The 11,071-nt window shown below is 51.5% G+C and overlaps 1 protein-coding gene across 1 annotated transcript; it reads left to right on the top strand.

The window, feature by feature from the left end:
- The first annotated feature begins 2,305 nt into the window (after nt 1-2,305).
- Nucleotides 2,306-6,652, top strand: LOC138671810 (uncharacterized). The gene is made up of 5 exons (XM_069759946.1): nt 2,306-2,494; nt 2,720-2,816; nt 3,279-3,397; nt 3,735-3,885; nt 6,334-6,652. Exons 1-5 carry the CDS (start codon nt 2,350-2,352, stop codon nt 6,650-6,652), a joined length of 831 nt encoding a protein of 276 aa, XP_069616047.1. The 5' UTR covers nt 2,306-2,349.
- The last annotated feature ends 4,419 nt before the right edge of the window (nt 6,653-11,071 follow it).

Raw genomic sequence — 11,071 nt, 5'->3', positions numbered from 1 at the left:
ACAGCGATAATAATGTCTGTAAAGCGCTGCGGAATATGTTAGCGCTATATAAAAATAAAGATTATTATTATTATAAGGTGAAGCTCTGAGACAGGAACGAGTGAAACTTCATCCTCAGATTCTAGTCAAAACAGTCAGTGAATAAAATCTTTTGGTTTTTCAGACGGTCAACGATTTCTATCAAGATTCTAAGACCTTATTTTCAGTAATCTGTTTCCCAGACATCGACCTGACATAAGAAACAGGACTGGTGGCACTGATGTGGCTAGTAAGCCCATTGTTTAAGCACATAATTATTTTTGGATCTTTCATTGATAACAACTCTATAGTATAATGCACCCCCTAATATAATGCACCCCCATAGGCAGCCTCTATAGCATAATGCACCCACCATAGGCAGCCTCTATAGCATAATGCACCCGCCATAGTCAGCCTCTATAGCGTAATGCACCCCCCATAGGCAGCCTCTATTGTTATGATCTGGTGATTAAGGAGCGACATGTGACTAGCTCTGAGCAGGTGGTAGCTATACTGACCGCAGTCCCTAAGCTCAACACAACACTAGAAGTAGCCGTGGAATGCTCCTAACTCTGCCTAGGCATCTCGTCACAGCCTAAGAGCTAACTACCCCTAAAGACAGAAGCAGGAAAACTATCTTGCCTCAGAGAAAATCCCCAAAGGACAGACAGCCCCCCACATGTAATGACTGTGAGCAGGGGCAGATTATCAGAGGGTCAATATGGGCGGTAGCCCAGGGCCCAGTGGTGTGGGGGGGGGCGGCCCCCCTCCGTTGTGCTCTCGGCGGCGGCCCCACTCCGTTGTGCTCTCGGCAGCGGCCCCCCTCCGTTGTGCTCTCGGCGGCGGCCCCCCTCCGTTGTGCTCTTAGTGGCGGCCCCCTCCGTTGTGCTCTCGGCGGCGGCCCCCCTCCGTTGCGCTCTCGGCGGCGGCCCCCCTCCGTTGTGCTCTCGGTGGCAGCCCCCCTCCGTTGTGCTCTCGGTAGCGCTGCCGTTAGTCGAGCTCCAGACTGTCTGTTACCCATCACTACTCTCCTCTCCTTACAGGGCGGCCACTCCTGTCCGGTCTCTCCCCTACACTCCGGAGAGCAGCCCACCCTGGACGCTCAGGACCCCTTGGCCCGGTACGTACCTGCTGGGTGCATTGGGATCTCACGGTCTGTGGGTGCTGTCAGCAGCGTCCCTCCTGGTGCTCTGTCCCTCCGCCATTCTTTACACTGCAGCTCTTCTGCAGGTTGTGCAGCCGGACACATTGATCCCAGGTTCGTTGCTTTGCTGGAGATGGCGGTTACTGCACTGTTGTGAATTCTGTTGGCAAGCTCCCTCCTGTGGTTATGAATGGTACTTCGGCTGGTTCTGTCCTTGGGCTTCCTCTGGTGGATGTGAGTGGGGCTGCGGCTTCTGAGGTTCCGTCCACAGGTGACGAGGTTAAGTCGTTAGGTGCTGCTCTATTTAACTCCACCTAGTGCTTTGCTCTTTGCCTCCAGTCAATGTTCCAGTATTGGTCTTGCTCTCTCCTGGATCGTTATTGTGGCTTGATTTCCCTGCATAAGCTAAGTTCTGCTTGTGTTTCTTTTGTTTGCTATTTTTTCTGTCCAGCTTGCTATTTTGGTTTGTTCTTGCTTGCTGGAAGCTCTGGGACGCAGAGGGAGCACCTCCGTACCGTTAGTCGGTGCGGAGGGTCTTTTTGCGCCCTCTGCATGGTCTTTTGTAGGATTTTGTGCTGACTGCAAAGCTATCTTTCCTATCCTCGGTCTATTCAGTAAGTCGGGCCTCACTTTGCTAAATCTATTTCATCTCTGTGTTTGTATTTTCATCTTTACTCACAGTCATTATATGTGGGGGGCTGCCTTTTCCTTTGGGGAATTTTCTCTGAGGCAAGGTAGGCTTATTCTTCTGTCTTCAGGGCTAGCTAGTTTCTTAGGCTGTGACGAGGCGCATAGGGAGCGTCAGGAGCGCTCCACAGCTATTTCTAGTGTGTGCGATAGGATTAGGGATTGCGGTCAGCAGAGTTCCCACGTCTCAGAGCTCGTCCCATGTTATTAGAAACTATCAGGTCATTTTGTGTGCTCTTAACCACCAGGTTATAACACTGCACCTTTGGTCTGAGCTCTGTCCCCTGTGCTTTACCCTGCAGCATTTCTTCATCACAGCAGTGAGACCCTGTGTATTTCTTCATGTGTGAGGACCCTGATTAATCTCAGCCCACCTGCGAGCTGTTATTTCTGGGGGTCCTGGGATTTGATCCTCTGCCCCCTCATGTCGTGTCTCTACCTCAAGGAGCCAGAAGGTGTGAGACAAGCTGCAGAGCGCGGCCTCCCCTCCCCCGGCCTCCATGAGCCGCTCCGCATGCATGCTCCTGCTGTCTGCAGCCAAGTCCCGAAAACGCTGCCCTCCAATTATTGCAGCTCCGAGCCCCCCCATCCCGCCATGTTTTGGGGACAGTGGCAGCCGGCAGGGGGACAGCCCGGTGTCCTCCGGTAAGTATCCGCCTGTGGAGGACTGACATCTGGGGGATCAGTGGGACCCCCACAACTCCTGTCTGGCACATTAGATCAGAAGGGAACGACCCCTTTAAATTCAGATATTTTTGCAAACTTCTGTTTCCCCGGTGCGGTGGCCCCGTCACAGCTCCCGGCTTTTATACGGGGTCTGCCCGATCATTTACGTTACCATAACCCTTCATTTTCTGGCTTCTCCCGCAGGATCTTGTCCTGAGACCCCCATGACGAGACTCCACCCCTCAAAGAAGGAACATGAGACCCCTAATCGCCGACTGAAAATGGAGGAGGCCCGAAGAAGGTAGGACGTCTTCAGAGACCCCTGCTAGGGCTCTAACACCCCCAATGTGACGAGCTCCTAAAGGGGGTCTCCACCGACAGCGCGTCACCTCCCCGGCCCCCCGTACTGTCCGGGTGTTCCCACATCAGTCATAGGACGTAATTCATGCCTTCCCCCATAGCTCCGTTCTGATGGGGAATCTCAGGATCTTTGGGGGTCCGGGCGATTAGGGGCTGATTACAATATGGAGAGAACTTGACACCTTTGTGTTGAAAGACCCCTTGTAGGAGGATCCGGCACCTTGCTGCCCCCGTCCCTTGCCTTCTGATGCTGCAGAGCTCCAGGGGTTATACTGCGATGTGCCCGCCTCCGGGGGTCCTCACTGCTGACCGCAGACACATTGCAGCACGAGGCGGGGGGCTGCTCTGCTCACAGGGAGCCGTGTGACCGTTACTAACAAGCTGATAATGTCTCTTTTATCAGGAAGAGAGCGCAGACTCGTACCAGCGAGAGACACCGGACACCAAGGAGAGAGCCTGACAGTCCGAGCACCACGCAGCGTTCCCCCGGGACCGACACCAACACCTGTCTGATCTGTGCAGGTGAGAACAGGGGGCACATGTCCATTATATGGTTATTACAGGCCACGTCTCCCCCCGCTCAGCTCCTGCTCCACGCTGCCTCCTGTACGGGGGCACATGTCCATTATATGGTTATTACAGGCCACGTCTCCCCCTCTATACACATCAGTGCGGATTATACGTCTGATGACACATTATATGTTCTCAGAACACTTTCCCCCCGCTCAGCTCCTGCTCCACGCTGCCTCCTCTACGGGGGGCACATGTCCATTATATGGTTATTACAGGTCACTTCTCCCCCTCTATACACATCAGTGCGGATTATACTTCTGATGACACATTATATATCTGTTCCCAGGACACTTTCCCCCCGCTCAGCTCCTGCTCCACGCTGCCTCCTGTGGTGAATCATCGGTATCGCACTGCGTCGTCCTCTCCTCTTCTGACGATGACTGGGATGACGCCCTGCAGCTGTCGGCCGCTCCGCACCGGCCCGAGTCCTGGGTTCAGTGCTCGCTGTGTGGTTTCCCACACATTTAATTTAATTTAATTAATGGAAATAAATCTTTCCTCCCTTGTTACCCATCATTCTATTCTATAATAACGCCACGTTTAGCGACCGCTCTACTCAGTATTGTAAGTACAAAATAAGACTCCCATAAAGTATCGCATGTGTAGTGACCAGGGGGCAGTCCTGTGATGCAGTGGCCACGGGTCAGTCCTGTGATGCACTGGCATGTGTAGTGACCACGGGGCAGTCCTGTGATGCAGTGGCCATGGGTTAGTCCTGTGATGCACTGGAATGTGTAGTGACCACGGGGCAGTCCTGTGATGCAGTGGCCACGGGTCAGTCCTGTGATGCACTGGCATGTGTAGTGACCACGGGGCAGTCCTGTGATGCAGTGGCCACGGGTCAGTCCTGTGATGCACTGGCATGTGTAGTGACCACGGGTTAGTCCTTTGATGCAGTGGCCATGGGTCAGTCCTGTGATGCACTGGCACGTGTAGTGACCACGGGGCAGTCCTGTGATGCAGTGGCATGTGTAGTGACCACACACGATGAAGGGTGCCTGTTATCTGCAGTTTTAGGTACAGGACTTATTTCATGAACTCCAGGGAGGCTGCAGTAATGGAAAAGGACAATGATGTTTATATGAATAGGGGCCAGGGCTGACTTATGACTTGTGCAGTTTCTGTAGGTGGAAGGCAACGTGTGACATGGAAGGAAATATTGTATTTGTCGGACCATAAGACACACACCTAGGTTTTAGAGGAGTAAATAAGAAAAAAAATTGAAGCAAAAAATGTGGTCAATTCTGTACTTATAATCCCCTATCCTGGTAGGCATGGCCCCCATCAGAAAAACATAAACCATCCTACTTGCCTTCCTCCTTTCCTTTGCAGCGTCCTGTGCCAGCTGCTGATTTATGCTTGTAAGCAGTGCATGGCAGTGACGTCATGTGCTGCTTACAAGTCGAGGACAACTACCGGAATACTCACTGCTCTCCACGCCGGGGCTATGGGAGTGTGGAGCAGTGAATATTAATTTCTCTTTAATAGCGAGCACAGTGTCAGCCGCAGCCGCCGACTTCCTGCAGCTGCCGGTCTCGCGTGCGCCCACTACTAAAGGGAATGAATATTTACAGCATTGCACGCCTTTGGGAGTGGAGAGCAGTGAATATTCGTTGCCTTAAGTAGCGAGGACACATGAACATCAGGCAGCTGCAGGAAGATGGCTGCTGCTGCTAACAGCGTTTCCGCTGTTAAAGAAAAATTAATATTCACTGCTCTCCTCTCCCATCGACGTGGAATGCAGTGAATATTAATTTATCTTTAGCAGCGGGCACAGGAGTTGGCCACAGCCTCCTGTGACCCACTGCTCCACCGCTGCCGCTCCCCCACAACGGCCAGAGCAAGTACATCCGGACTATAAGACGCACCCCCCCATTTTCCACCACTTTTTTGGAGGAAAAAACTGCTTCTTCTAGTCTGAAAATTACGGTACATCAGCATTGATCTTGAAGAAACAGTTGTAGTTGCCCAACTATCTGAGAACAGACATTCTATAGTGAGAAAGATTGTGGCAAACATTCAAGTGCATTGACGAATGTTCCCATGAGCGATTGTCCCATCAAATTGGTCCAAAGGTTAGACTACATAATGCTCAGAAAAATAAAACCACAAGACCTACAGCTCAGAGTCTAAAGGCCTACAGAGGTCTAGTGACTGAGGAATTTCCTGCATCCAGGGATAATGTCTTGAACTTTTTTTTTTTTTCTTTAAAGATGTGTGGATGATAAAAATAATGGAAACGCTGTGTAATAGCTTCAAGGTGGGTTTTTAATCCCAGGCCAGCACCAGCCCACCACAGGGTCGCTCACTTTAGGGGGGACTGTGCTTTAAACAGACACAACACGGGAGTCGCCTCTGTTGGACAAACCCTCCACCGTAAGATGGGGATTGAAGAATAAACATTAAACTCTATCCAGTCCCCTTTTCTGGTTTTAGTCATAACAGAAGGTGAAACCAGAAAGGCTTTGTATGTCCGGAGCGAGCTGGAGGCTCGACTTAGTACGTTGTGCCTTACATAGATGACCTGTATTGTAGAACATGACCACAACTGAATCGCTGCTGACAGGTTCTCATCCTTTTCTTCAAATTCCAAGACTCCTTGGAGGACGTTGAGTTTTCTCTCCCGAAGCGTCACGGTGGGCCTTGGCATGGGCACATCAGTGTACATTACGAGTGACCCGTTTCAGAGCGCTACTGGCTCAGAGAGACAGATCCGGAGATACAATGTCTGCGCTCAACTAATCCTTCGATACACGTTGTTCCTGTGAGACAATGTTCTGATGTCTTAATTCCATGTACATTGTTGGCCTTTTCTACTGATTCATCTGGAAGCTTTGCGCACACCCTATGTCCTGACACCTTGGGGCCCTTTTTGGTTCCTATAGTCTTGGTCTCGCACTGGCTACCATACCAGTGTTACTTATCCTGGCTCAGATGCCAGGCTTTGGTTCCTACGATGTTTTCCCTTTATGCAAGTCTGCTCCAGGTTGCAATGGTACCTCAGACAGCATCACCCAAGGCCTTTTTAAGGCGGACTCGGACAGCTATGTGTTATCGGAGTATCTGGAAAGCATCGCATTCAGCTACACGTCTATTCCTGGACTTTGCACCATCGTCCTCTTCACTCCGCTGTCTAATTGTCTGTTCAGCAAACTTCTGCCTTCCATTCACTTCACTTTCTGCCTTCCTTTCTCAGACCTGTGAAACGTGCTGCAAACACCTGATAATAAACTCTTTGTGCTGTTCCCACGACCAATCTGCTGCAACAGTGTAAGGCCTGTCCCACACGTCCAGATAATTCCGGTACCGGAAAAATCGGTACCGCAGTTATCCGTGTCCGTGTGCTTACCTGGCACATCATTGTGGCACACGTGCGTCAGCCGTGTGCCGACTGGGTACCACACACACCGTGCAGGAGACAGCGCTAGAGTTAAGCGCTGTCCCCTGCTTTGGGTGCTGAATCCAGAATTCATTCCTTCCCAGCAGCATTCGCTGGAGAGAAGGAATGAAAAATCATTGTATTTTTTTTTGTGTTTAAAATAAATTTGCCGGTAATCTGCCCCCTCCCACCCCCTGTGCGCCCCTCCACCCCCCCCTCCCCCCCGCTGGCATTAAAATACTTACCCAGCTCCCTCGGCTCTTACATCCTCTCAGCGTCGCTGCTTGTCCTGTATGAGCGGTCACGTGGTGCCGCTTATTACAGTGATGAATATGCGGCTCCATCTCTGTTGGAGGTGGAGCCGCATATTCATCACTGTAATGTGCGGCACCACGTGACCGCTCATACAGGAAGAGCTGCGACGCTGAGAGGATGGAAGCGCCGAGGGAGCCGGGTAAGTATTTTAATGCCAGCGAGCGGGCGGGCGCACAGGGGGAGGGAGGGGGGAGATTACCAGGAACTTTATTTTAAACACACAAAAAAAACAATGATTTTTCATTCCTTCTCTCCAGCGAACGCTGCTGGAGAGAAGATATGAATGGCCGCTTCAGCACCACAAGCAGGGGACAGCGCTTAACTCTAGCGCTGTCTCCTGCACGGCACACGGACTGCACACGGACAGCATCCGTGTGCGGTACGTGTTTTACATGGACCCATTGACTTTAATGGGTCCGTGTGATCCGTGGGCTCCCACGAACACTGACATGTCTCCGTGTTTTCCAAACGGACACACGGTCCGTGAAAACACGCTGACATGTGCAGAGACACATTGATTTTAATGTGTCTACATGAGTCAGTGTCTCCAGTATGTGAGGAAACTGTCACCTCACGTACCGGAGCCACTGACGTGTGAAACCAGCCTAATCTTGTCTCCACGCACGCCGCCAATTTTGCCTTTTTAGCAATCAACCATTTGTCTTCTGATACACAACTCGGCCATTAACCATCTGTTTGCTGCAAGTCCTGGATTGACTGTATATAATTTCCAGTGTTTATCCGCATTCCTGACTGTATTTTCTGTTGCTTCTTGTTTTGCTTGTCTGCCTTTTTGTCCATACTCTGCGGTACTGGCCCTTGCTGATACACGTTCTGTTCTGTCACTCTGACCTACAGCTTACTGATTCCAGCTCTCCAGAAACAGTGGTAGATAAGAAAAAGGGGAATGAGAAAGAGAAACGTGAAAAGGCCTATTTATTTTGTAAGCTACACACAATATTGAATCTCAGTAGGAAAGAAAAGACCAGAAGGTCAGTACGGTGGCGCAGTGGTTAGCACAGCAGCCTTGCAGCGCTGGAGTCCTGGGTTCTAATCCCACCAAGGACAACATCTGCAAAGAGTTTGTATGCTCTCTCCGTGTTTGCGTGGGTTTCCTCCCACATTCCAAAGACATACTGATAGGGAATTAAGATTGTGAGCCCCATTGAGGACAGCGATAATAATGTCTGTAAAGCGCTGCGGAATATGTTAGCGCTATATAAAAATAAAGATTATTATTATTATAAGGTGAAGCTCTGAGACAGGAACGAGTGAAACTTCATCCTCAGATTCTAGTCAAAACAGTCAGTGAATAAAATCTTTTGGTTTTTCAGACGGTCAACGATTTCTATCAAGATTCTAAGACCTTATTTTCAGTAATCTGTTTCCCAGACATCGACCTGATATAAGAAATAGGACTGGTGGCACTGATGTGGCTAGTAAGCCCATTGTTTAAGCACATAATTATTTTTGGATCTTTCATTGATAACAACTCTATAGTATAATGCACCCCCTAATATAATGCACCCCCATAGGCAGCCTCTATAGCATAATGCACCCACCATAGGCAGCCTCTATAGCATAATGCACCCGCCATAGGCAGCCTCTATAGCGTAATGCACCCCCATAGGCAGCCTCTATTGTTATGATCTGGTGATTAAGGAGCGACATGTGACTAGCTCTGAGCAGGTGGTAGCTATACTGACCGCAGTCCCTAAGCTCAACACAACACTAGAAGTAGCCGTGGAATGCTCCTAACTCTGCCTAGGCATCTCGTCACAGCCTAAGAGCTAACTACCCCTAAAGACAGAAGCAGGAAAACTATCTTGCCTCAGAGAAAATCCCCAAAGGACAGACAGCCCCCCACATGTAATGACTGTGAGCAGGGGCAGATTATCAGAGGGTCAATATGGGCGGTAGCCCAGGGCCCAGTGGTGTGGGGGGGGGCGGCCCCCCTCCGTTGTGCTCTCGGCGGCGGCCCCACTCCGTTGTGCTCTCGGCGGCGGCCCCCCTCCGTTGTGCTCTCGGCGGCGGCCCCCCTCCGTTGTGCTCTTAGTGGCGGCCCCCTCCGTTGTGCTCTCGGCGGCGGCGGCGGCCCCCCTCCGTTGCGCTCTCGGCGGCGGCCCCCCTCCGTTGTGCTCTCGGTGGAGGCCCCCCTCCGTTGTGCTCTCGGTAGCGCTGCCGTTAGTCGAGCTCCAGACTGTCTGTTACCCATCACTACTCTCCTCTCCTTACAGGGCAGCCACTCCTGTCCGGTCTCTCCCCTACACTCCGGAGAGCAGCCCACCCTGGACGCTCAGCACCCCTTGGCCCGGTACGTACCCGCTGGGTGCATTGGGATCTCGCGGTCTGTGGGTGCTGTCAGCAGCGTCCCTCCTGGTGCTCTGTCCCTCCGCCATTCTTCACACTGCAGCTCTTCTGCAGGTTGTGCAGCCGGACACATTGATCCCAGGTTCGTTGCTTTGCTGGAGATGGCGGTTACTGCACTGTTGTGAATTCTGTTGGCAAGCTCCCTCCTGTGGTTATGAATGGTACTTCGGCTGGTTCTGTCCTTGGGCTTCCTCTGGTGGATGTGAGTGGGGCTGCGGCTTCTGAGGTTCCGTCCACAGGTGACGAGGTTAAGTCGTTAGGTGCTGCTCTATTTAACTCCACCAAGTGCTTTGCTCCTTGCCTCCAGTCAATGTTCCAGTATTGGTCTTGCTCTCTCCTGGATCGTTATTGTGGCCTGATTTCCCTGCATAAGCTAAGTTCTGCTTGTGTTTCTTTTGTTTGCTATTTTTTCCGTCCAGCTTGCTATTTTGGTTTGTTCTTGCTTGCTGGAAGCTCTGGGACGCAGAGGGAGCACCTCCGTACCGTTAGTCGGTGCGGAGGGTCTTTTTGCGCCCTCTGCATGGTCTTTTGTAGGATTTTGTGCTGACTGCAAAGCTATCTTTCCTATCCTCGGTCTATTCAGTAAGTCGGGCCTCACTTTGCTAAATCTATTTCATCTCTGTGTTTGTATTTTCATCTTTACTCACAGTCATTATATGTGGGGGGCTGCCTTTTCCTTTGGGGAATTTTCTCTGAGGCAAGGTAGGCTTATTCTTCTGTCTTCAGGGCTAGCTAGTTTCTTAGGCTGTGACGAGGCGCATAGGGAGCGTCAGGAGCGCTCCACAGCTATTTCTAGTGTGTGCGATAGGATTAGGGATTGCGGTCAGCAGAGTTCCCACGTCTCAGAGCTCGTCCCATGTTATTAGAAACTATCAGGTCATTTTGTGTGCTCTTAACCACCAGGTCATAACACTGCACCTTTGGTCTGAGCTCTGTCCCCTGTGCTTTACCCTGCAGCATTTCTTCATCACAGCAGTGAGACCCTGTGTATTTCTTCATGTGTGAGGACCCTGATTAATCTCAGCCCACCTGCGAGCTGTTATTTCTGGGGGTCCTGGGATTTGATCCTCTGCCCCCTCATGTCGTGTCTCTACCTCAAGGAGCCAGAAGGTGTGAGACAAGCTGCAGAGCGCGGCCTCCCCTCCCCCGGCCTCCATGAGCCGCTCCGCATGCATGCTCCTGCTGTCTGCAGCCAAGTCCCGAAAACGCTGCCCTCCAATTATTGCAGCTCCGAGCCCCCCCATCCCGCCATGTTTTGGGGACAGTGGCAGCCGGCAGGGGGACAGCCCGGTGTCCTCCGGTAAGTATCCGCCTGTGGAGGACTGACATCTGGGGGATCAGTGGGACCCCCACAACTCCTGTCTGGCACATTAGATCAGAAGGGAACGACCCCTTTAAATTCAGATATTTTTGCAAACTTCTGTTTCCCCGGTGCGGTGGCCCCGTCACAGCTCCCGGCTTTTATACGGGGGTCTGCCCGATCATTTACGTTACCATAACCCTCCATTTTCTGGCTTCTCCCGCAGGATCTTGTCCTGAGACCCCCATGACGAGACTCC

The sequence above is a fragment of the Ranitomeya imitator genome, chromosome 3, assembly GCF_032444005.1.
Source record: "Ranitomeya imitator isolate aRanImi1 chromosome 3, aRanImi1.pri, whole genome shotgun sequence".
Classification (NCBI taxonomy): Eukaryota; Metazoa; Chordata; class Amphibia; order Anura; family Dendrobatidae; genus Ranitomeya; species Ranitomeya imitator.
Note: the sequence above shows the minus strand (reverse complement) of the source record. Positions and strands in the feature narration are given on the sequence as shown.